This window comes from Spermophilus citellus (assembly GCF_964194105.1).
Source record: "Spermophilus citellus genome assembly, chromosome: 11".
Lineage (NCBI taxonomy): Eukaryota > Metazoa > Chordata > Mammalia > Rodentia > Sciuridae > Spermophilus > Spermophilus citellus.
In genome coordinates this window covers 63,568,639-63,595,492 of record NC_138192.1, presented here as the reverse complement: position 1 = coordinate 63,595,492, position 26,854 = coordinate 63,568,639, and the positions used below count along the sequence as shown (strand labels likewise).

The 26,854-nt window shown below is 45.8% G+C and overlaps 1 protein-coding gene across 5 annotated transcripts in view; it reads right to left on the bottom strand.

The window, feature by feature from the left end:
- The window catches only part of TANC1 (tetratricopeptide repeat, ankyrin repeat and coiled-coil containing 1), a 233,612-nt gene that overhangs the window by 19,186 nt on the left and 187,572 nt on the right, over nt 1-26,854 (bottom strand). For all 5 annotated transcript variants that reach the window (XM_081260654.1, XM_081260655.1, XM_081260656.1 and 2 more), the window contains 5 exons: nt 20,354-20,462; nt 19,384-19,506; nt 12,213-12,449; nt 10,080-10,262; nt 7,732-7,810 (listed from right to left, as the gene is read on the bottom strand). In XM_081260654.1, coding sequence (XP_081116780.1) covers nt 7,732-7,810; nt 10,080-10,262; nt 12,213-12,449; nt 19,384-19,506; nt 20,354-20,462 — 731 coding nt within the window. The remainder of the gene's footprint in view (nt 1-7,731; nt 7,811-10,079; nt 10,263-12,212; nt 12,450-19,383; nt 19,507-20,353; nt 20,463-26,854) is intronic.

Genomic DNA, 26,854 nt, shown 5'->3' with positions numbered 1-26,854 from the left:
CCTGGGCAGTTGAATCAACCAGGAGCCATGCTCCTAATCAAAACTAACATTTTAACAATACACTATGGCATTTGTAAAGTACTACCTATATATATGATGCTTCATGGTCCTGTGCATTCACAAGTTCATTTACTGCACAATCAAATTCTATGAGGCAAGTACTATTTTTATCTATTATAGATGACAGGGGAGAGGCTCAGAAAAGCCCAGCAATTTGCCTAAGGTCACACAGCAGCTGGGCATCTGGCTGGCATCCAAGTTCACAACTCCTACACTGTTGCCTCCAGGAAATATTTAAACACATGCAACTCATCAAACAGCTGCCTATGAATGCTGTTTAGAAGGAAAGTTCCAGAAAATGTTTTTGCTTTCTCAAAGGACAATAGGAACAGTCTACAATGACCATGTTCTCTCCAACACTTGTCACCTGGCACATCGAGGCCAGAACACAGCTCAACTTGAGGGCACACAGGATGACACCATGTGGTGCCATCTGATTTGTTGCTGGCCCAGTCCAGACTCAATTTTATTATTTCCTATTTGTATATGTGTCACCTCAAGTAACCTCTTCCTATCCTCTGAGAGATAACATGTGCTCTAAATAACAAACTCAATTTAAAAACAATTTCCCAAAACATGGACAATATAAATCATATTTCACAGATTTTGTACTAAAAATCTGTTAGAAGGTTGCAGCTTCAAACAGCTGTCACTTCTAAGTGTGCTGAGGTGTGTTCATGCCTCTGATAGGTCCGTGTTTCTGAAGGCAGGTCCAGTGCTTTGGGTGTTCTTCTCTCCACAAGGGCCAAGCAGGACACAATTATGTTCAGGATACCCCCTGAGATGCCAGGAAAAAAACCAAGGCACTTTCACAAAATCAGTTTACTCAATTTTATAACAGGTCTCAAAAAAAGAAGATGGGGTGGGGTGCAGTGGGATGGAGGCAGGGGAGAAGAGAGAATATCCAAATATGGAAAGAGACACTTGTGAGTTTTCCCTGGGCTAGCCCCTCTGCTACACCCTGGGTTGCCCCCTTTTCATGCTTTTATGCCAAGGACAGTCAAGAAGTTCTACCTTTTCTGACAGGGTTTCCACACCCAAGAATCTTACTGCACTTTCTTTAAACCAGCACTGGGAAGGAAGACAGGCCTTGATAGGGATTTCAGAACCAGTACTGGTGAGATGCTCAGGCTCCAAAAAAAAATCTAATGTCCTTGTGTTCAGGCAAGTCACTCAGCTCTTCTCCACTGGATGCATTCAGAAGTCCATCCCTCTTACATTGGGGGAGGCACAGTGGTGGTACGGGGATTGAACCCCGCAGCACTCTACCTCTGAGCTACACTCCCAGCCCTTTTTAAAAATATTGAGACAGGGTCTCATTAAGTTGCCCAGGTGAGCCTCAAACTTGTGATCCTCCTGCCTCAGTCTCCTGGGTCGCTGTGACTAAATGCATGGGCCAAGAGCTAGAATTCTCCACAGGTCCCAGCAAACAATGGGACAACTCTTTTCTTCCAGTTTCTCACCAGAAATTCTGCCCCGAGAGGTATGTGTACAGGCTGAGCATTGCTAATCCCAAAATCCAAAACCTGAAACATTTTGAGTAGCAACATGATGCTCAAAAAGTTTTTGATTATGCAGTACTCAGATTTTGGATTTTGGGATCAGGGATGCTCAACCAGTAAAAATCCATGCAAGTATTCCAAAATCTGAAAAACTTCTAAATATGAACCACCAAGCATTTAGATAGGGATCTTCAAACCTGTATGTGTAAGCACCATACCCTACTCAGTAAATTTAAAATGTACTTTAAATTCTTAATAAAAACAGCTCCCTTCTTTCTTCAAAAAACAAAGGTAAAATTTAAATTAAAAAGAAATAATTTTTAAACCAATAAGACACCCACCCCCCCATCCCTGCATCCTGGGACGGCCTGGTGTGAGCCCGGCCACACACAGCCTAGTACACCTGGGACCAGAGCCCAGCAGCCCTGGAATGGAAAAGTAAATGGTTCCAGTAGACGAGGGGAAACTTCAGTCACAAAGCATAAAGCACTGCTGCCCAGCTTCCTGACCCAGTGTGGAGAAGAGGCTGGGCTGGGGACCCCACCTGCTAACTGGGTTCCTGCTGCCCTCCACTGCCTCAAGACACTGGTAAATAGGGGCGTGCTCTGCAATCAGCCTACAGTGGAGAGAACAGCTCTTCCTAGGAATAAAGGCAAATGAAGTATCTTTAATAGCTTTGGCAGTAAGAACCGATTATTTACAGTGACTAAGCCCCTTTGGAAAGTATTCACCAATTAAAATAGCGCTGACTTAGCCCTCAGGGGCAGTCAGGTCTTACACTCTAAGCCCAAGGCCCTGGGCCTACTGGAAGACCAGCCAGGAAGCAGTGAGAAGGACCTTGGAGGGGTGACTGTGACAGGGTGGGGTGGCTACTGGAGGACAGCATGAGGGCATGGCAGAGAGGGAGATGTCACAGACACAAAAATGGGGCTGGCATGAGCCACCTTGTCCCATCAGTCATGCTCACACCATGCCAGGTGGTGGTCAGTCCAGCAGCCATCTGAGCCCTTGGCACAGACAAGACCATCTGAGCCATCCTGGAATCCAGCAGGACATGACTGTGCTACAACACAAAGAAATGAGGTCAGTGGGTCCTTAAGAGCCACCAGGCTCCTTACTCTTCCTGCCTCTGACAACAAGTATTCCCCCTAAATAATTCTACAGAATGAACACTGCCCTGTCCGAAAAACAACATAGCTTTTCTTTAAATCTACTTGCCTACTTCTCTACATCTATGTGACAAGCCCTGCAATAGAAAAGCACAGTCCAATTTAGTGGCCAATAGTTACCAATAGATATTTAAATTTAAATAAATTACGCTAAAATAAGACAAAGATGCAATTGTGCAAGTCGCTCCTCAAGTAGTCAGTTTCCACATGTGGCTAGTGGTGACCATGACAGCAGAGACGGACAGCATCTCCTTCAGTACACAGAGATCTTTCTGGCAATGCCACACCAGGCGGTCACATGAGGAGTGACCAGGTAAAAGACAGAAAGAAAGAGAAAGGGGGGTGGGGGTGGGGGGGAGAAGGGAGGGACTTCTGCCTTCATGAAGCCCACAATTTGGGGGAAATAGTCTCTTATCAGAAAAGCATCATGGGATTTGTCGGTAAGTCCTGGGAAGGGAACTGCAAAGGGAGTGGCAGGAGACACCTGTGGAAGCCTCGCTGACAGGATCAGTACGTTTGCACCCACAAGAGCAGACCTGGACAGAAGGGCCTCCATTCCCTTCTGTTCAGAGCAGGAGGCTCTGGCCACAGCAGTCTCTCACACTTGAGAGCAGACTGGAGTTTGAAAACAGAGTTCCTCTGGCAATTCCCACAGCATGAGGTCACCAGCTAAGCATCTCTGGTCATTTCTGTTTGGACTGATTCACATCAAACATGGACATGGAAACAGTAACTCAATTTAGCCGGGACATCGTGGGAGCCAGGACTGACTTGTCATGGCTGTGGAATGCTCAAGACAGAGATAACCCAAGCATCGGAGGGGCTCATGCTGGGTTTCAGGCTGCCCAGAAACTACCGAGCCATCATCTGACACAATCTGTGAGCGGCAGACAGCCAAGGGCCTCGGCAGCCGTGGGGCAGGTCGGTCAGGTGCAGCTGCTCTGAGTGTTCCTCTGCCTGGCACCTTCCTTCCTGATTCTCCACTGAAGAAGTGAAGGAGGAGGGCTGGGGAGATGCAGGAACTACAGAACTGATTTTGAAGGGCTGGTCTCTAGACAGGAAATAGGCAAGAAGTAAACGGCCCCAGACACTGGTGCAAAGGAAAGCTTTCCTAAGTGAAGCCCTGTGCTCTCTAAAATCCGTAGAGATAGTCTGCGAGTTTTCTAAAAGCTATGGGTTTATTGCAATAAACCTGAGACTACACACTTCCCACTTTGGATGAATGTCTCAAACTCTATCACACATTTTCTCATCTCTTTGAACCTAAGATAGGAGATGGCTCAGGCGCTACCAGTGATGAGAACCTCAGGGCACTAAGACATAGAACTGTCCCTGCTCTCAACCACCCCTCCCCCTGGCCTGAGTGATAAGTGGCCTCACACTGGCCCATGTTCCCTCCCCACTGGCTGACGGCTGTCATCACTTCTGTGGAGAGCCCAGTGCTTCCAATCAGCAACAGGGACACCACACTTCAGCAATGGGGCCCCAAGAGTCTCTCCTGGGAGGAGAGTGGAGAAGCGTGGTGGCAGGGAGAGGCAGCCCTACCAGGACTGAGCAAAAGAGGCAGGCAGGTAGCTGTGCTTGGCACAGGTTGATAGCACTGCACAGAAAACAACACCCTCCACAGACAGGCTGGTGGGTCAGAGAGAGACGGGAGGCTCTGCCTTGTCACCCCAAGAGCCAGCATCTCAAGGCCAAGCTGTTCATAGCTAAATCTGCACTGAACAGACTTGTATAAATGTACATAAGGGTTCCAGGAAGAATAATAACTGCATTATCCACACAAAGCTTCCAGTTGTTCTATCAGCTTCCCACACCCTAGGTAGGACTCACTTTCGGGATCCTAACCCTATGTTGTGGCTAACAACAGACAAGGGCTAGTCTAGAGTACACTGGACACAAAGCACCATTGAGAGGATCCAGGAGAGAAGCCCAAATGAAACCACCAACCAAACAATTGGCTTCACTTCTAAGGGCTCCTGCAGTACATCCCACACAGACTGGGGAGCCACCAGGGCTGCTGCTTCCATTTGGCTTGGTGACAATTAGGGCTGTGTGACCCATTCATGCATATGATCACTAACACGGCTCCTGTTCTCCACAGGCTGCCTGTGAGCCTCTCTCATCTGATCTCTCCCCAATGTTTGGGGGTGAAGTAACATGGACCCTATCTTGCCAAATCACAAACACAGATCTCAACTTCTAGACAGTGCCAAATCACAAACACAGATCTCAACTTCTAGACAGTGAGGAATCTAAATTCACATAAAGGTCCATATTTATAGATGTTTTCTCATCTAAAACTTCTGCTGCAAGATTTCAAGGTAGCTCCGTGATAAGTACAGATCTAGAAAGGAGGAGGGTTTTGAGTCAGACAAGTGTTGGTCACTTTTGAAGGAACACGAGTGAAAGACAACCCGCAGAAAAACACAGGGAGAAGGGGGGTGGGTAAGTTATAGACCTGAAGTCCAAGCCTGGAAAATGGTGTTTATGTTGCCTTTTCTTTTTTTATAGTTGTAGATGGCCAGCATGCTTTTATTTGTTTCATTTTATGTGGTGCTGAGGATGAAACCCAGTGCCTCACACTTTCTAGGCAAGTGCTCTGCCACTGAGCTATAGCCCAGCCCCTTATGTTGCCTTAGCTTTTTTTTTTTTTTTTTTTTAAGTACAGAGAATTGAATTTAGGGATGCTTTACCACTGAGCTACATCTCCAGCTCTTCATTTTTATTTTGAGACAGGGTTTGGCTAAGTTGCCTAGGGTGGCCTTGAACTTGCAATCCTCCTGCCTCAATCTCCCAAATTGCTGGGATTACAGTGTGAGCCACCATGCCCAACCTCAGCTTAAAGTTTAGGGCTTTCAAAACTAAAAAACAACTCTTGGCTGGGTTGAGGATGTAGCCCAGTGATAGCCACTTGCCTAGCATGCTTGCAGCCCTGGGTTCAATCCCCATCACTCCAACAAAAACAAAACAAACAAATCCTCTTGACTGATGAAATTCACCTGATGTCTGATAAGGAAACTGGAAGTGATTCCTAGCCCTCGAAGGCCATACATGAGGCTTTGAAAGACAGGCTGAACTATTCTGTATTTTTTTTTTTTTTTTTTTTTTTTTACTGAGACCTGTGGGACAACGGCCAGGAGATGAATCCTGCCAAGGACCTCAGTGCATGGAGTTTCTGATGAGAACACAGCCCAAGTCAACGCTGTAAGCTGGTAAGAACCTGAAGCAGAGAACCCAGCCATGCTGTGCCCAGACTTCAGACTTACAGAGACTGAGATAATAAATGTGTGTTGTTAAAATAAAGAAGATTAGGGGGAAGTCTGCAGTCTCACATGTCTCCTTGGCCAGCAACCCACTGGCAGAATCTTGAGGGAGAAGACACTGAAATTCAGGACTGATCAAAGAGAAAGAAAAGCCCACGCATAGCCCTCAAAGTCAGTCCTCAGGATTATTCTTCCAGGAAAAAAAAAATCATTTTGAACACTAAAGGTTGGAGATTCCCCTGTGAACTAAGGATGTGGTGATTCTCTGTCACTGTGGCCATCTTTCACAGGTGTCACACTGTGTCACCACTCCAGACAGTTCTGTGCAGCAGTTGTTTTTCTTGGTGGATGAATCACTTCAAATAATTCAGGATGCTGGGCTCTCCCTAGACCCCAGGAATCAGAGTGTCTAGGGGCCAGTACTCTTTAGGCTGACATCATCAGGTACCTTCTGGTGAGATTGCTTTACCTCACTTAGTAGTCGCCTCTCTCCTAAATGGCAGGTGAGATTTACCTCGTTTGACAGAGACACCTGTCCCAAGGTGCTCAACTAGGCAATGAAAGGGTGGGGGATTCCAACTTTCTGGCCATCAGTAAAGTCCTGTTCTCCACTTGGCTACTCTGCTGACACAGTGTGGAATTTGATGGAAACTTTTCTTTTGCCAAAGGACAATTTAAAAGTATGGTGAAGAACTCCATAAAGAGGAAGTGGCAATATTGCAGTCTGCACACTTTTGGCACTATGCATAGTCCACACCATCTGGAGTCCTGTACTTTCTCTGCAACCCAGGCTGTGCCTGCTCCTCCTTCAATCCCAGATGAGCAATGGGAAGCCAGGCCGATGGCCACAGCCCTGGAGGGGGCCATGGGACTCTCAAGGGCAGGACTGCACTCCCACCAGGAAAATCTCTGAGGCTTCTCTTAAGTGTGAGTTAGCTAATAATCTCTCCACACCACCATCTGGCTTGTTAGGAAGTAATTTAGAAGCATTTGGAAACAAATCTGTGCAAGAGAAATGGAAATCACACACCATGTATACACACAGAACTCAGCCTGGAAATGCACATTCAACACCCCAGCTATATTCACTAAAAAATAATTCATAATCTAAAGTTTTACATTTCTAACGCCCATTCGGTCAAATAGAAAATTTGCAACCAGCATTATCTTCATTCATCAGAATTTCACTCTTCATTAAAATGTACTCTTTCTTGTGGCATTTCCCCATTGTAGTTAAACACACATCCCAGACCAATAGAAACTGACTTATCAGTTCTGTTTAGTATTTTAGGTAGGTGCATGGAGCCTGAGTTCTACCCTCATTTTACAAGGCAGGGCAGGCCCCAGCCCTTCCTAATGAGCCACCTTTGATTCACCTGAAAATGAGGGTGGACGTGCCTGCCCGGCTCATTCTACACAAGTCCCAGGAAGATCAGGTGGTCAGAACAAGTGAAGACCTGGCAGACCAGATGCCTTATTTAGGTATTTCCATCTGACATTCCTCAGATGCATGATAACTGCTACTCTAATTGAAAATGATTCAAATTTTATATGCTTCTAGTGAAGTTTTACTACCATTTGGAAAGTTTAAAAGCTTTAAACTTCAAATGCCTTGTGATAAAATAAAAATAGGACTACATGCATCACAAGTCATCCTTAAGACAATTAGGCCACAATGGGGGCTAAAACATCAAGCGAGTTGCCCCAGACTACATGCAGTGGAAGCCTAATTACCTGTTTCTCCCCACAATGTGTCGGTGCCATTGACTTCTATTTCATGTTCCTCTTCCATTCCCAGCAAGCACTGGACCACCTGTCAGAAGTGGCAAGGTGACTTAATGAGTTCTCATGGCAATAGGTGCTTATTATATCCCACGTATCAAAGGAGAGAATGTTGTTTTTTAACCATTATTATCTCATGCTGCATGAGGAGAGAAAATATAATGAAAACTGTTTTCAAGCATAATTCATATGCTATTCACACTTTCACTTGGAGAAGAATTAAAAAAAAAAAACTCAATGAATTTCATCAACATTGTTCAGAATTACTAGGCACTCAGAATTCTAATGAATTCCAACATGACCCAAATATGCCAGCCTAATCAACAAAGGACACGGCAGATCACATAAAGTGCAGTTTCTGCATAAATCACCAGAAGATGGTGGATCCATTTTTTTTAAGGAAGGAAGGAAAACCAGGCAAGATTTTATATATATATATATATATATATACACACACACACACACACACACATATACACACACACATACATTACATATATATATTTTTTTCTCAACAACAAAAATTTTTCAAGTATTGTCCAAATGATTTCTCTACTTGGCAGCATGATTCTTTTCCCTTTGGGACATCTTCAGGTCAAAGAGCAAGTCAGGTCACAATATGGAATGGAGGCAGGAGAGCTGGCTCTCAGGGAGATGGATATATCCATGCCCCGGATCAGAGCCAACATTCACCCTGAGCAACAGAAAACAAGTCAAAGCCATCTTCCAGCCTCCAAATTCATACGTTCTTACTAGGCCGAGTAACCACCAAATCCCAGGAACTAGCAAATGTTCCCTTACATGGCAAAATTGCAGATGTGATAACCAATCTTGAAATGGGCTGATGATCCTGAATTATCAGAGTATACGGTGTACTTGCTATCATATCTGATGTGACCACAACAGTCCTCAGAGGAAGATAACAGATAGAATCCAAGTCAGAGGAAGGAGCAGAAGGACAACAGAGCTACAGTTAAAATGACATATTCTAAGGGTGGAGGACAGGGCTGTGAGATAAGGAACAAAGGTGGCTTCAAGAATCTAGGAAAGCCAGGAAACAGACTGGCCTTCAGAAGGAATGGTGGCCTGCTCACACCTTAACTTTAGAACTTTGGCCTCCAGAACTCTAAGAGTAAGCATGTATTGATTTTAGCCACCAAGTTGGTGGCCACTGTCATGACAGCATTAGGAAACTGTTACACCTTCTAAGTCTTTGGTGAATAAATCCTGCTTCTTTCCATGGTATGGTTACTGTTGTGATGAGGGGGGTTTTGCTCACATTCTTCCCAGCCTGCTTAAAAATGAGGGGTGAACATAAGTTGAGACGAGAGCCAAATCTACATTTGGTGTTCCTGGGACCCCAAATGCCGATTTTTCACATTTTAGACACACTCGGGTTTAGGGAACCATTTAGAAAGGAAAAATACCTACATTTTCAGATATGTGCATTTAACACTCTCTCTATATATTTATGCATGTGTTTTCAATGCCCCAAATTAGACAGCCAGCAGTACAAGCTTGTGTGTGTGTGTCTGCCCTTGTGTTTAAGTGCCAAATGTCAGTCAGCCAGCTTGGCACTCGAATTTACTTTAAGCCATTTTGGGGAAAGAATTTTACCAATTACTGGCACCTCTAATTGCCTGAAGATAACACAGAGTGAGAAAAACAAGGAAGAGCGTGAGTAAAATGTTTATTAAATTCAAAGACTGAGCTAAGACACAGATCAGGAGATGACAATTAAGTCTTCAAAATGAGGAATACTGTATCTACCAGAAATAAGTGCTCGACTTAGCAGCTGTGAAGCTCTCCTTCAGTGGAGGAGCTTGAATGACAAGCATTCTTATTTATGTGCTTCCAAAGCATTAAAATTCTATTTTTGAAAATCCCTCAAATACTCAAGAATGATTTTAGAACTAGGATTCCATGGGATTATTTTTAAAAGATTACAAAGATAAAAGAATGAATTAAAGGGAAAAAATGTAAAACAGCAGGGCAAAAGGGTAAAAGTAGAAGAGGGAAGAAAGAAACAGGAGGAAGAGCCGAGATCATTGAGAGAGGCCTTGCACGGGAAGAACCAACCCAGCTGTCCCAGTCACAGCTGATGGGACTGAGGAAGGATGTGATCCAAGAGAAGCCTTTACACGTGGTCAAAGCCAACGGCTACTTCTCAAAATTCTCTTTTTTCTCTTTCCTTCAATGTGTCACAGGCTCACAATGTGAACGGTACCCATTAGCCAAAGCAACTGACCCACTGGGCTATGGCGTCCCACTTCCCAGGAAGGAAGCATAGCCTCACTCACCGCACTGTGGCCCATGCTGGCAGCTGCTGTCAGTGCCTGCTGCAGGGCTTGGCTCTTCCTCAGGGCGGGCTGGGAAGGACCTGCTGACCACTCACAGGTCAGCAGATACCGGAGAATGTCACCATGGCCCCGCAGTGCGCTGTGGACGAGTGCACACTGGCCTTTCTTATCCAAGTGGTCCACCTGGGGGGCAGGAGTTGGGGAAGGGCACAGATGAGCATTCCCTTTCCTCTGAGAACCCACATCCACCAGAGGCTGTGTGCAGGCTCCAGTAAACTCCAAACAGACACAGGTTCACATTCTAACATGTCTTTCTGGACAGCACTGAACCTGTGTCTGATTTCCTACATGGTAATGAAAGCAAAGATCTGGGCCTTGGGTTCCCCTTGTAGGACTGGCGATCACAAGATCCCCTCCTTATCTAAACATTCCCCTGGTATACTGCACAGAGCTCCACGTTCTCTTGGTTACACATAGAAGGACTCAGACCAAAACCTCAGACAAAACCCTGGGCTTCCCAACTGGGTGCCCAGGTGGGCGCTCTCAGGCTGGCACAGGGAGCTGCACTTTGTGAGGGAGAACAGGTCTTCAGTCACTGAACCAGAGAAGCCAGAGAAAGGGAGGGATCCACTGCAGCTCTGAAGGAGGAAGGCCAAAGGGAGTCTGTGTAGGCTGGAAACTCTGGACATACTGGCATGTAAAAGGGGTAGTGGGGTGGTGCATAAAGTCAGAAGAGGCCACTGGCCAGAAAGGGTGAGTGTGTGAGCAGTGCACACCTACGGAGGCCCAGAGGAGGCAGAAGTCCACTGCCCTTCTGTACCCAGGGAGTCTGGGGGCTGAGGAGGAGCCAGGGCCCAGTCCCATCATGCTTGCAAACTCTGAGGAGTGCTGCACATGCACTCAGAGGCTCTGCAAGAGCCACCGACATGTCCACTGGCTTCCACCTGCTGGCCTTTGAATAAAGCTAAGGGATATCTGAATCCTGGAATGAAGGTGCAGACCACACAGCAGTGAGGCACTCATAGCAAAGCCTCCAGAGACATACCCCTTCTTCTAGGAGCTAAAATTCAGATGATCCAAATGTGTGTGTGTGTGTGTGTGTGTGTGTGTGTGTGTGTGTGGTGCTGGGGATTGAACTTGGGGCCTTATGCATGCTAGGCAAGCACACTACCTCTGAGCCAATTCTCCAGCCCCCAAGTGTTGGATTTTTGAGAGCGAGAGAGAAAAAAGGCTTCCATAGTTACTATAAACCTAATATTTTGAGGGTATTTTGGTACTGATGTTGAACTTTAAATATCCTAATTAAATAAAAATGCAAAAACAATCTTGAGTGGTTTATCTGTTATTATTCAAAAGATATATCTGCTAATGAAATGTTTATAATAAAGCTAGAGGGAGTTTACTGGGAACTCCATGTACTTTTCATTTAATCTATCAACACTGATAGTTTTGAAGGAACTTGGCTAATAATATATTTTTTTCATATTACTGGCAATAGGCTGATTTAGTGCTCACACAGCAGCACTGTGGGAGATGCTACTGTGATTCCCATTTGACATATGGGAAGCCTGGGACGCATGGGTTCAGTAACCTGCCCAGTATCCTAGTGGGCAAAGAGAGAGATGGTGACTCCCAGCAGCTCAAGCATGTGGCTTCTAAGATCTACAGAACTCACGCAATTGTTTTAAAAAGACATAATATAAAATGGGATAAGAGGGTGTAATAAAAGGCAAACATTTAAAGTCTTTGCAGCCCACTGTGGTGCCATGTTAAATGCTACCAAGTTCTAGGTAAACACTGCAGGATTCATAAAGGATGGCCCTACTCACATGGCTGGTGGTGAGGATTCTCCCCGAGACCTCCCTTTGGGGCAGCATTAAGCAGAAAAACAACTCAGAAGCCAGCACATGGCCCACCTCTCTCCCAAGGCTGCTCTACACCAAGCAACATTATAAACTGGCAACACCTGTAGTCTAGCCCCTCCATTTATGCTGAGGATTCTGCATTCATTGAGATTGGACAATACACAAAGGGAGACTGGCCTAGTTAGTAACAGTTCAAACCACAATATGCAGATATTTCCCACCCACCCCATTCCCTGGCTGTCCCAGAGCAGGGAAGGCTGCTGCTTACCCGTGCCCCCTTCTTGGTCAGCAGACACACCAGCTTCATGTGGCCAGCAGCTGCTGCGTAGCAGAGTGCAGTCATGCCGTTCTCTGACATCCCATCCAGGCAGGCCCCAAATTCCAGGAGCAGAGTAACAACTTCTTCGTGGCCCAGGTGAGACTGGACACACAGGATGGGGGCATTATTTAACACTTCTGTCCTGTAGTTCACGTTGGCCCCTCCCAAAATCAGGAGCCGGCTCACCTGTTGGATGGTGTCCCCCAATAAGATTAATTCTCACATACAAGTTAATCTCAATGACATTTCATCATAATCTAGTGGACCTCAAACTTGAGTAAGCAAAATATCAGCCAGGGGGACATGTAAATAACACATATTCTCACTGGTGGGAATGAAACCAATGTAGACACAGTGGGAATTGTCTCACAGTTCCTCAAAAAGATTGAAAATAGAACTACTGTATGATCCAGCAATCCCACTTTTGAGTATACACCCCAAACAACCACACGCAAGATCTCAAAGAAAAATTTACATACCATGTTTACTTCGGCATCATTTAGAGTCAGAGAGGTAGACGCAACCCCACTGCCCACCAATAGATGAACAGATAAAGAAAACGCAATATGTGCATAAAATGGAATGTTATTCAGTCTTAAAAAGAAAATCCTGACATGTGCTTTAAAGATGTTAGAACTTAAATAAGGCAGATGAAAGTTACTACTTATGAGGTCCCTATAGTAGTCAAATACAGCAACAGGAAGTGGAAGAGGGGTTAATGGATACAGAGTTTTACAAGATGAAAAGCTGCAGAGATTTATTTTTTTAATTAAAAAATATTTTTGAAGTTATAGATGGACAGTCTGCTTTTATGTTATTTTTTAAAAAATATGGTGCTAAGGATTGAACCCAGTGCCTTACATGTGCTAGGCAAGCACTCAGCCACTGAGCTGCAGCCCCAGCCCCCTCCAGAGATTTTTTATTGCACAACAATGTGAATATATTGCACACTTAAAAATGGCTAAGTTGGTAAATTTCTATCATGTGTGTTTATCATAAGTGAAAATAAAAATTAAAAAACATGAAGTCTCAGACACCCCAACCCCTGTCCTCTGGATTTCCAATTCAGGAGGTCTCGGTGGTACATTTTTGATGAGTTCCCAGGTGATGTTAATACTGTTGGTTTGGGGACCACACTAAAAAATACAATGTTTAATTTAAATAAAAATATTATTTCATCTCCAGAAAACTGAAATTTCTGTTAACAGTGAGATAAAGCCCAAAGAAAATACACTCCCCTTTCTTTAAAGGATGTGTTTCTAGAAGAAAATACTAATGTACAGATGTGTTCACATGCCCTTGAGATTGTCAGCAGTGTGATATGGCTGAAGTCACCTGTTGCTTCTACTAACAACAGATGTGCCACCGCCCACTAAACTCAACAAATCTCATTGAACACAGGCAAATTTCAGCTATACTAATGTCTCCTTCACATCTCTAGATCTCCGAGGGGTCAGGGTAGGGGTGGGGAGTGGCTCTTTCAATGCCTATTCAGATGCCTGGTACGTTTCCTTGAACACTTCCCTTCAGGGGACCTGCATCCATCACTCTCTCTGCCAAACCCTGGCAGGTCCTCGGGGCTGCCCGTTAGCTGTGAGAACCACAGAGACCATGTCATATATTTGACTAGAAACACGCGGGGATCATTAAAAGACACAGGAAAATGACAGGCATATAGAATTCAGAATTCGGGTGATGCCTGTCCACTGGAGTAGTCGACAGATGGTTACGCCGTTAGGTATGGGAGGTTATGCTCTCAGGTGGTGAGGGCCACAGCACACCATGGCAGCCCAACATCTGAAGATGTCTTACTTGCTGTCGAAGCTCGGCCCTCACATGATCCAGGCTTCTAACTTCCTCTCACTTCCCTTCCTGGGGTCGCCTGGTCCTGAAACCTAAGCCATAACAAAGCCAAGCAGGTCCTATTCTCAGGGCTTCTGGCCTCCTTCCTCTGACTGGAAGGTTCATTCTATAGACATGGTGCCCAAGGGTCACTTCCTGTGGGTCTCTGCTCCACACCAGTAGCCCAGAGAGCAGTCCCCAGCCTGTTGAGAATATTTTCACCACTGGCCCCATGCATGCCTCCAGGCCCTCTCCATCCCTTGGCACACGGTTTTCTGGCTTAGCTTACTCACTGCACCACACGCTGGTCACAAGTGCACAGAAAAGAAGACAGGAACACAAGCCCCTCTGAAGACAGAGATGGCCCAAGAGTCAGGTCCTTCACTTCACTGGGACCATTAATAACACACAGGGAAGGAGAGGCCACAAGCATAATGAGGAGGCCCTGCAGAGCCAGCCGGCTACCTGGCAACCCCCACCCCCACCCCATCAGACGTACCACCAACTAGTTGGACCTGGTCAGCACCAACCCAGGCTCCACTCTCCTGCTATCAACCATAACTTATGGACAGGAAGGCAGAAAACAGGGACATCAGAAAAGTGTTCCTGCCCTAACACACATTTAATGTGACACTCAGGCAAACGATTTCATTCATTCCTGCTACAAATCTATACAGGTTCACTCTTAAAAACACCACCAGACTCAAGCCCAGTTCAAAACTTCAAGTGCCAAATAAAAGTATAGTCTTTAAAAGTGATTTCCCTTTCAATGACTATTATTGGAATGGAAAGAAAAGGAATACTTGGGGATTTTATCAAGGCCTAGGAAACAAGTTCAGAGCAAGAGGCAAATAGAAGATGTACATGCATAGAAATAAGTGACTTAAGGACAACCACGGACAGACAGGAGTCATTTGTGAATTCCCTGGATGACTATGCCAGCTCGTTATCCTGTCCTCTCCCCATCAACCCCATCCCTTCCTGATACCTGCGGGTCTATGAGAAAAAAAAATGATGGATTGAATGGTCTGAATTCTCACCCATATGCTTCAGCTTGCTGTGTGACTTATTAAATGACTCGTCCTCTCTGTGCTTCAGCTCCCACCCCTTTCTACCTAACAGGTTCTCTTTGTTAAAAGTGTTGGAAGGTGTACTTTCAATTCTCGGGTCCTGGAAGGTATACACTTAGGGGTGGAGCTTTCCTGAAGAGGTTCCTCAACAATGCATCCCCCTTTGTTGGAGCAATGCTGTGGGTCTTTTTACGGCTTAATCTCCTACAAGTCTGTTGATCTTAAACCCACGGCTCTTAACCCTGCTGCACATGGAAGCCATCTGGGAGCTTGAAAGTTTCCAACACCTGTGCCCCACCTGAGAGATTCTGACTTAACTGTGGTGAAGGTTCTGCCACCCAGAGCTCCCAAGTGATTTGAGTTGGCAGTCAGGGCTGTAAACACACAGTGATAAAGGCCCCTGCAGACATGGTATGGGATTGCATCAGGTCCCTGCCAGCTGTGTGACCCGCAGAATGCTACCAACTGCCCTAAATTGCAGTTTCCTCAACTGAAACATGGAGATTAGTTTCCTATTCTGGAGGGTGAGACAGGAGGATTGCAAGTTTGAGGCCAAACTGGGCAACACAGTGAGATCCTGTCTCAAAACAACGAACAGTTTCACTTCACTGAACAGTTGTGAAGATTAAAAATGTGCAGAAAAAAGTATGTGTGTATATATGTGTATGTGTATATATACGTGTGCATAAAATATTTAGCAGCACTCAGATCCCCCAAGCACTAAAAGAATACCAATTGCTATTGTTACAATCACCCTTTTGTACAGTCTTCAGAAGGGACAGAACACAGGTACCTGGTGACCTGGAGGTCTGGCCTCTCACCCACATGGCCTTGTTGCACCCAGGCTATTCTTAGCAGGGACCTGCATGCAGGAGTGGGGGGTAGATGTGCCTCACAGGGAATCATGGGGCCTTAGCTCCTGTTCACAACATCCAAAGGCACATCAGAAGATCCCGTGCAGCAGCAGTCACAGTGTCCAAAGCCAAGGTAAGTACCAATAGAAGTAACATTTAAGAAATGCCATGAATTTCCCCAAGAGCATTAACAGTGAGATTTCTAATCATGTTGCAAGACAGACTTTTTTGTCATCTCCATTTTATAGATGAGGAAACTAAGGCTCAGAGCAGGTGAGGCTAAGGTTAGCTCAGAGCACAAAGCTAACCTCTGATATGGGCATGGCAGCAAAGCAGCAGCTCTGAGTGAGATGGTGCTAAGGGAGGTAACAACATGACATATGTCATGGATTTTTTTTTTTCCAACTGCATGGAGATGTCCACTCACTGTCACAGTGCTCTTCTTGGCTGACAACTGGAAGTGGCAATATTATCTAAAAGCATGGGTATTGGGGACAGGTAAAGAGACATGACCACAAGGAAATGGAGAGGCACTGGCCAGTTTGGCCATGAAGTGGGAATTGCCGTGTCTTTACTAAGTATACTGGCAGCTCACATAGGCACAGCAACTTTAAAATGTGTGTGGCTTAATTGTGAATCAGAAGGACGGGATTGCCTGTCCTCAGCTAGGGTAAGTTCTCCTCTCCTTTCTACCTTCAGCTGAGCAAAGAACCACCATGACTTGGCTCCTGTAAGCAGCCTGAGGATGGTGCCAGTTCTATGAGATGGCACTAACAGAAAATCACCAGCTGGATGGGGCTTGGAGGTGCTCACAGCAAGAACCTCAACAGGCCAGCTGGGCATAGGCTGGTACAACCCTGACCTGGTGAAGAGAGGCTGCAGTGCTAGAAATCACTGGCATTCTGAAATTATCAAGTAATCATTCCAGAGCAAGTCACTTTAATTTACCAAAGTGGCAAACTGCAATTATTGCTCAAAATGACATTCATTCCTGTATGACAACATTTAATGCTCTCTAAAAAAAGTTCTTTAATTGCATGCATAATTTTAAATTACTGTAATTTGCTCAAGATTCTGTGAAAACCTTTATCCCCCCTTGAAAGATTAAAAAAAAAAAACTCAGAAGGATAATGGAAAGACTTACAATTTTATAGCCAAGTTATATGATTTGGAGGGTGGTACAGATGAGGTGACATAGGAGTTGTATAAAACAAAGTAAAAATGAACACTCTTTAAATTGCAAGTATGTTAAAGGAAAAGTTTATAATCCTGGAGAGCCAAGCTCATTGTATTATTATATCTACCTTTTAATTTGCTGTTTTAAAAACTCATATTCAATAGAGTATGATGTTTCTCACTTTTCTGCACTTTGAGTAACTTCTGTTCCCATAAATTTATTAAAGTAGTGAAAACATATTGCCATTCTTCTTTCTTTCTTCTTGGTCATCATACAGAATTTTATAAATTATGGAAAAGCCAAAAGATATATTGTTAACTATCACAGGAAAGATGAAACAATGTTATTATAGTAACCTAATCTAAGTGAAAAAATTCTTAATAATGCTTCTTCCTCAGTTGGGTCTGGTCACATACACCTGTATCCCAGTGACTTGAGAGGCTGAGGCAGGAGGATTGCAAGTTTGAGGCTAGCCTCAACAACTCAGCAAGACCCCATCTTGAAATAAAAAGAAAAAGGGTTGTGGGCGTAGCCCTGTGGTAAAAAAAAACCTCTGGGTTCAATTCCTAATACCACACATAAGCAAATGCTTTTTCATTATATGAAATCTGAACTTAGTTGTCTCCTCCCCTTTCTTTCTTCTGGGTAACAACATGGAAAGAGCACATTCCCTCTGAACATCAGCAATGGCAGTTTAGGGCTGGTTCCACTATACTACATGAATGGTTTCCTGCCCATCCACCTACAAAAAACTGCAGAAGGCTTCAGTTGGGATATAAGCCCTGAGATCTACTGTCTGCAGTGTGAGTGATAATCTGCAAAGGAGCAGGCCTGGAGCAGGACAGAGCTCAGAGTGCCATGAGCTATTCCACACCTTGAATGCAGGCACAAAGGCACCCACAAAGCAGGTGAATCAAAGCTGAAATCCAACAGGCTCTGCCAGTCAGCTTCCATCCCTGACAGGGGCATAGGCCACCTGGATGAGGTAGTAATTTGTAAAGACACTGCATCTACCACCCAGGGACAGTGGACTCTCTCTATTCCATACCAAAGTCTTACAGTGGGCAACAGGGTCTGGGTTACCCCAAGACTCAGAGCACTGCTAGGTCCTCCCACAACAACTGAGAGTCCTCCCACAACAACAGGGAGCCTCAGTTTTGTGATACTCTCACCTCTCAAAGTCACCAGGGAGACAGAGAAGTGAGGAAGGGGCAGGACACACCTCTAATTAGACATGGAGAAGCACTCTGCAAGATTAGACCCAGACCCACGCCTAAAACGAGCATGCTGAGGGTGAGGTGTATGGGCAGCAGGGAGGAGAGTCACAGAAGGCCCCAGGAGTGTCCCCCATGATTCCATCTCTGGTGCACACTGCCCCCATCCAAGGTAGTGAGGAGAAGTGGATGTCAAGATGTCCAGAAACTGTGAGCCAGGGCCTTGCCTTGTCCTTGACCAGGCTGGGCATCCCTGTGTTCCTGAGAGATGATGCAGTGATCACATCATGGAAGTGGTCTAAGGAAATAACCAGACTTACTGGCAAATGGCCTGCAGAGGAGCTTATACAGGTGGTCAGCACATCAAGGCAGGGACAATTCTCGGTGGCCTTACCCAGATATTTGGCCTCTGGGTGCTTTCTATTATTGGACTGCATTCATTGGGGAAGGAAAATTTATCTTGAAAAGCAGAGCAGAATACTGTGACATGAAAGCCATTGACCATGGAGCGAAGCAGCTCTTGACTCAGCAGCCAAGGACCTGACACTCTTTCCACAGTCAAAAATGTCTGTGCACATGAGACCTCCATCAGTGTGCTGTGTACTCATTGCTTTGTGTCACTCATCAAAGCTGAATTTACTGGAAACCCGAAGAGATAGTACAGACAAGTAACCCAGGCATTTTAAAAATCCAGTTTCCTTGGAAATCTCTGACCTTTGATTTCCTGGGTAAATTGCTTCCTTATCACATCAGCCCTGAAATGGTCACCACATACTCATGGAGCAGCCCATATCTTCCTGCTGGAGCAGAAGCTAAACCTCTAACAGAGATTGTGTGATTGATATCGAGGAAAAGCATCACGAGAAGCTCCTCTGTCCCTTTCACGTTGCCTGGTGCCAGACTGGCAGGGCCGACAGGAAGGAATAGGCCCGGGCTCTGTTCCCTGGACAGACGGCTGCTCACCTTCACGTTGGGAGTGTAGAGATTCCTGAGAGAGGCAAGGGCGGCAGACAGACCCTCGGTGCTGTACCCTATCCACAGGGCTTGCAGATGGCTGGAGGAGATTCCAGTCTTCTTACTGAGGCCCTGGAAACAACCAGAAACAGATCCCATGAGCATGTCCTTCCTACCCATGGCATCAGTTTGACTGCAGGGTCCCCAAGAGGGTACAACAGGTGCTGAAGGCGGAGTAACTTGTGTGAACAATGCCGTGTGAGCCTTCCCTGCCTAACTGTGGGTTAGGGAATCACCCTGTCTTTGCTACATGAATTGCACACCCGGGGAGAGAGATGATGAAAAGGAGAAAGCTTCCCTTTATAGAATTAGAAGAATAAATGATGGAATTAGGGAATCACTGTAGGCAACCCCTAAAGAATGAGTCCAAGCAGCGACCAGTAAGGGCTGATGGCATACAAAATAAGCAGCAAGCACAGGCCATGTGTTTCCTGCAGACCCCCCTTCAACCGCAAAATCATCTTGACACCTTGCAGGGGGTAAAGTCAACCCAAAGACTAATGACAGGAAATCCAGGGGCGAGAGTAACACATTAAAGTACACCTGGAGAAGCAAGCGCACAATCAGAAATCCAGGTGGTGTGAAATTATATAGGTCAAGGAACTCAAGTTCTTTGACAAGTAAATAACAAGGAAACAAAAGGGAATAAAGGCAAACTTTGAATGAAAAGAAACTTGAAAGGCATTCAAAGGAGGAAAGTTACACTCACCCAGAGCATTCAGATGCATGCTCATGTGATAAATTATACAGAAATACAAGGAAATGATTGTAAGACGGCAGCTTTAGGGAGGGAGAAAGGGAGTCATGTTTGGGATGGGACTCGTGGAGGGCTTCTGAGATGGCTCACACAGCTGTCCAAAATCTTCAAAACTACAAATGACAACAAAGAAGCCCTCCGTCCTGTAGGTGCATGCTTCACCTTGAAAATGTGGGCCTTCAGGATGTGGTGGCCAAGCTCCATGGTCTGCTGGCGGTTCAGCTTGCCCTCCTGTCGAGAGAACATGAACGCCAGGAGAGCGTGTCCACTCCTAGAACAAGAAACAGAAGGGCTCATGATGAAAGGTCCTGTGCCACCCCGCCACGGATATTGCCATGCAGCCCTAGAACTCTTCCTCAGTGCCACCACACACACTGGGTGGGCTGCTGCCTTTTTAAAGATGGCAAATGCTGCTTATTCGACGAGTCATGTTGAGGGATTTTTCTGGCTGCCCCATCTCTGTGGAGTGACCCTCTCTGAGGCACTAGTTACGGGGCAAGGCTGGAACCACCCACTCTCCTCATCAGTTATCACTGCGTCATTGATTTACGCTGTCACAAAAACGCAAACTCCAAGAGACAAGGGGGCTCCTCTAAGTCACCACTGTAGTCACAATGTCTAGCAATGTGCCAAATACTCAGTAAGTGTATGTTTCTTGGATATGGATGGATGCACAGACAGATGGAGCAGAACCCTCTGGCCTGCAGGCCCGCCTACTCCACCACTGGGGTAACATCAGAACAAAGGACAAGGCCTTATTGTTGGAAGGAAAGAACAACCCAGCCATGCTCAGCAACAGACTGTGATCAGTAATGCCTAGAATTCCAGGTTTGGATGGCACGGGTTCCTGTGGGCTTCCTATAGCTGGGCACTTGGTGGACATCGACCAACACCATTCACTTATGCCCCATTTACTCTTTGATGAAGGAGCCACCCTACCATTGCCTATAAGGACTCATGTGGTCTCCTTGTGGACATGGGGCCGTCAAGCCGATTTGTTTGGAAAAGACACCCACCCACCATCTATTAACCTGACAATTTTGAACTGCTGTTCTGTTAGGGGAAAAGCAGGTAGTTCTGGAGGAAGGGGATAAATGATACATATAAAATCCAAAATGTGAATACAGATGTTCACTTTTAAAAGCATTCTCCTAGTAGCAGCTATCTAGATGATGAAAAGCAGGCAACACTTAAAACCTATTCATCCACATGCATGCCTACTTCTCAAAGAGGTTGGAAACCACATGAGAGAGGAGAAATTCAAGGAGATGGACATACAAAATAAGTCTCCACACACAGGGAAGGGCATGATCTCCAAGGCCAGGCTGACTTGAGACCAAGTGGCCCCTTCTAAGATAATCTGCATCCACGAGTTCACGAGTGTTCCAAAGCCTGCGGGTATGAAGTCTGAGCTCTATCCCAGATGCAGAAACCTGTCTGCATTATCTCCCTCACCCTTCCACATAATCACTGTTTACATGAGGAAACAGGGGCCTGAGCAGGTAAAGTGCTTTGTCCAAGGCCACACAGCTAGTAAATGAGAGCGCAGGAGTTTGACAAACAGTCTGCGAGAAGTGAGGGCCTGGGCTCTTGACAGTGCAACATGATTCTGGGTTTGTTCACTGGCGTCCACCTTATAACCAGCACCATTGTGGGACAGGAGGATGATGCAGGATGTTTCTCTCAAAGAGCTCTCGGCAACCGGAGGAGACAAGTAACCAAGACGGAACACAGCAGGAATGGTGCAATGAGCAGGCTCAATGGGCACAAAGAGGTGGCCAGCTGCCCTCTCACTTGGCCCTTGTACCTTCCTTTGCATTTCCAATTTCTTCTTCCTTGTAGACCATGTGTCCACACTGTCCCAATGTTTCCAACAAGGTCCCAACCTCCTGTGTTATCAAAACCAAAAAATGCTTCCACACGCTGAACCCCAAATCTCTCAAGTCTTCCATCCCCCATGCCAGGCTGTGGCTCTTTCCTCTGTCACTCCTTACAATCCCAAAGGGATGTCCTAAGGATGCAGGATCTTATTCCTATGCTGAAAGTTCAATTGCTTTCCTCTTAATCCTCATATTCCTTCACCTCTTAGTGGCACCTCTGTCCTCCTTCCCTGTCTACACAAACTTCCTCACCAAATCACACCACACCCTTTCATCAATGATGCCAAATGTTCCACTACCAACTTCTCCTCCAATGTTATAGTCAGTCCTGCCCAGAAAGTCTGGGAGAGGCAGCTACCCCACAAGCTCAAAGTGCTCAGAACCAAGCCAGCTATGTCCTAGAGAAAGCTGCCCCAGCCCTTCTGCCTTCTTGCTCTTATTGGGAGCAACTTCAATCCAATCCTGAGACTTGACACCCTGAAGTCACCTACAGCTCCTCCTCCACAGGACCGCTCTCCAGACAGCCAGGCTGTCTCCATCCACGACAACTCTGAGCCCAGGCCACCAACCCCCTATAGCAGTCTTCACATGCAACACTCCTGTCTACAGAGACAATCTCTCCAGAATCTTCAAAGCTTCACCATAGAGGACAGAAAAAAGGCCATCCTCTCTGGCATATCCTTCTGTTGGCCCTTTCTACTCCTCCATTCCATGAAAGAACTTCCAAACTAGATTGTCATTGCCTTACAGGGTCTCTGACAGCTCTTCATGCTTAAGTAGCCTTGTTCTACTTAGTCATATCCTACCCATTTGTTCCTCAAGTTAACAGCATGGGAAAGGCACATGCAGACTGTTCTAGAGTACGAGTCCCTGTGCAGCACTAATGATTTGATGCAGGAAATGGCCACCCATGTGTCCCAGCACCACAGAGAACATGAAGATGTTATGTGCCTCCAGACAGAAGTGCTCAGCACCACCTATGAATACCTCTGTAAAACAGACACACACACACACACACACACACACACACACACACACACACACATATATATATATAATATGTGAACAAAAAGAACATAGCAGAAGCTGGGTACAGTGGCACACACCGTAGTCCTGACTACTTGGGAGGCAGGAAGACTGGGAGCATGGGGTCAGCCTGCGAATGTTTAAACAAAAGGCCAAAGATGTAGCTCAGTAGTAGGGTGCTTGCCTAGCAGACACTTATACTACCTGACTTCAAAATACAACAAAGCTACAGTAATCAAAACAATAGGCTATTGGCATAAAAAACTAAAACCAAGACCAAACAATGGAACTGAACAGAGAATCTAGAAGTAAACCCCACACATTTGTGGCCAACTGATTTTCAACAAAGGTGCCAACAACACATTTGAAAAAGGACAGCCTCTTTGATCCACGGTGATAGGAAAACTAGGGATCTGCCTGCAGAAGAATGTTGTTAGAGCCCTAGCTCTCACCAGTTAGAGAAACCAACTCAAAATGCGTTAAAGAGTTAAATGTGAGGACCTGAAACTATGACAGTACCAGAAGAAAACAGGGGAAATGCTTCAGGACATTGGAACCAGGCAGGATTTTCAGATAAGACAGGAAACAAAAACAGACAAATGGAATGATGTCAAACTAAAAATCTTTTGCACAGCAAGGGAAACAATCAACAGAGTGGGAGAAACAAACTACAGAATGGGAGAAAGTATTTTAAAACTCTACATCTGATAAGGGGTTGATATTTAGAACATAAAAGGAACTCCAATAACTTGACAGCAAAAGCAAAAACAAAAAAATTAGCAATAGAACAAGTAAACATTTCTCAAAAGAAGACATTAAATTGCCAACAAGTCTATGAAAACATACTTGATATTGTTAATCGTTAGGGACGTGGAAACCAAAATCACTATAAAATATCACCTCACTTAAGTAAGAACGGCTATTTAAAAAGACTGAAGCCAGGCACGTGGTGGTACACGCCTGCATTCCAGACACTCAGGAAGCAGAAGCGGGAGGGTTGCAAGTTTGGGGCAGCCTGGGCAACTTAGTGAGATCCTGTCACAAGAGGCTGGGGATGTCGCCCAGTGGTAGAGAGCCCCTAGGTTCAATCCTCAGTTCCTCAAAAAGAGAAAAGCGGGGCCGGGGGAGGGGGGTGGACTAAAGATAACAGGTGCTGGTGAGGATGTGGAGAAATGGGAACTTTTGCACACTGTTGGTAGGAATGTAAATCAGTACAGCTGTTACAGAAAACAGTATGAGCTTCCACAAAAAGCAAAAAACATCCAGAACTACCCTATGATCCCACCACAACCTCATCACAGTGTGTGTAACCGCCACATCCCTGTGTAATAGCCAAGAGATGGAAACAATCCAGGTGTCCATCAACTGGAGAATGGATAAGGAAAATGCAGTACGTATACACCCTGGAATAACAACTATTCAGCCATAGAAAAGAATGAAATCCTGTAATTTGTGACGGCTTGGATGGAAGTGAAGGTGAGTCAGGAATCGAACCCAGGTCTGTAAGATTCCAAGATATTCCCTGGGAGTTTTCAGATATGTAAGTATCCTAGAAACAACTTCCAGGTCCCATGACGAGGGCATGGTGAGAACATCATAACTTACACACTAGGAGGTTTGCATTGCCGTGAAAAACAAGAACCATCACTTAGTTCTAAGACGGGAATTCCCAACAGCTTAGGAGGGTGCCTGTGATGTGTTAGGCAAAAAAATCCAGGAGGCTGAGGCAGGAGGATCACAAGTTTAAGACCAGCCTGGGTAACTTGGCGAGGCCCTGTCTCAAAATAAAAAATAAAAGGGCTGGCAATGTAGGTCAGTGATAGAGCACCCCTGGTGCTGTCAAATGACAAAAACCAAACAGGACAATGATTCTAAGAGAGGAAAGATGGTTCGTAGAACAGAAAGAGGCAGAAATAAAAAGGGAAGTGCCGCTGCCTCTGAATGCCTGGCCTCAACTGGGGCAAAACCACAACATGTGGGACAGGGGAAGAAACACTACCCCAATGTCACCATGTGTGAAACATTCCAGAAATCACTGCCCTCCACTGGAAGTTTCTCCCCCTCAAGTCCTGTGTGCAACAAGGCTCCTCCCAGCATGGTATTTCCCTCTTCACCCACCTTCCAATGTGGGATCCCTAGAGAAAGGGTAGGGTCCTGTTCCTGGAACCTCTGTATCTGCATGTGGTGGGGCCTCAAAAGCTGTTGCTTAGTCAGACACAGTGGTGCACACCTGTAATTCCAGCAGTTCGGGAGGCTGAGGCAGGAGGATCTCAAGTTCAAAGCCAGCCTCAGCAACAGCAAGGCACTAAGCAATTCAGTGTGGCCCTGTCTCCAAATAAATATTAAAGAAAGGCTGGGGATGTGGCTCAGTAGTCGAGTACCCCTGAGTTCAAACTCTGTTACCAAATAAAACAAAACAAAATCAAAACTTGCTGAATTGAACTCAGAAGCTCCTTCTAACATTGTTATCTAGCTTTTGCTGAATGAAGCTCAAGTACAACAAGGTTCTCAGGAAACTGTTGACTCAATGGTGCCAGAGTGTGCATCTCCTTAAATCAGTAGCCTCAGCACCCCTCCTGTCTGCACTCATCACAGGCCCTACCCCAGGAGACATCCCCACGCATACCACAAGGACACAGCAGTACTGAGGAGCATGCCATCACTAATAGTAACTAGCAGTCACTCCACCCTCCGCTCTGCTGCCTGAACTCAAGGCCCCTGCTACCCAAAATGAAGCAAAGTTCATCAATGACTACAATCCATCTACTTCTGCCCCAAACCCCAGCAACAAACCCAAAATCCCCTGAAGTCTTTCAACTCGTATCTCTACAAACTCAACTACAAGCTTTCTTCCTAGAAAATGATCTGACTTTTTTTAGGGAATCATCGGAAGTAGCTAGCTATTCTACAGCACATGTTACCCTAGCTGTCACGGTCTGGCTAAACAACCTGGATGTTAACAGTTCGCTGCTCCAATCAGGTTCAAAAGATAACCACCAACCTTGAGCCTAGTGTCACTTAAGAAAAAAACAGCCACCAGATGGAACAGCAGGTAGACCCAGCAGGTAACGGGAAGTCGGTATGAGTGGGGAGGAAACGGCTGAAAGGCTCACAGCTCTTACTCACCTCTTCATTTCTGGACCCCACATCTGGTCCAGTGCTCACTACTGTGCTGAGGGGATTGTCTAGCAGCCTGCCAGCCCTGTCACTAGAGGTGGGGAGCAATCCTGACTCTGACACTGCTGTTCAAGACAGCAGAGAGGAAGGCCCAGGCCAGGCAGAAGTGGAGGGCTTCGGCACACGCTCACCAACCCTCAAATGCCTCACCTCTCATCCTAATTCATACCAGGCCACACAACAGACAGAGAGCCTTGCCTCCCCAATTCACCCTCCAGCATCAGGAAGCCTGACCCACATTGAACCACTCACACAGAATGAGGTGGGCAGGCTGGATTATAGGGCCCCTTTCAGGAACACAGACACAAAGTGTCACATGCTCAAGAGGTAGCAGGGAAGTGGCAGTGCTGGAAATCCAAAAAGGAGCCCTAGACCCAGAGATGAGCACTCCTGGAGATGCCCACTATTCCTGGAGTGGAGGTCCCATGCCCCACATGTGACCTTGGGAGGGGGGAGGAGATGGGATCTGTTAGACAACTGGCAGCAAATCTCACCCAGGCGCTGCCCAGCTTCTCTTCCAACCAAAATACCAGAGTCCTGAAATTCTAGTAGTCAAAGGCTTTTGTACAGAAATGGAGAG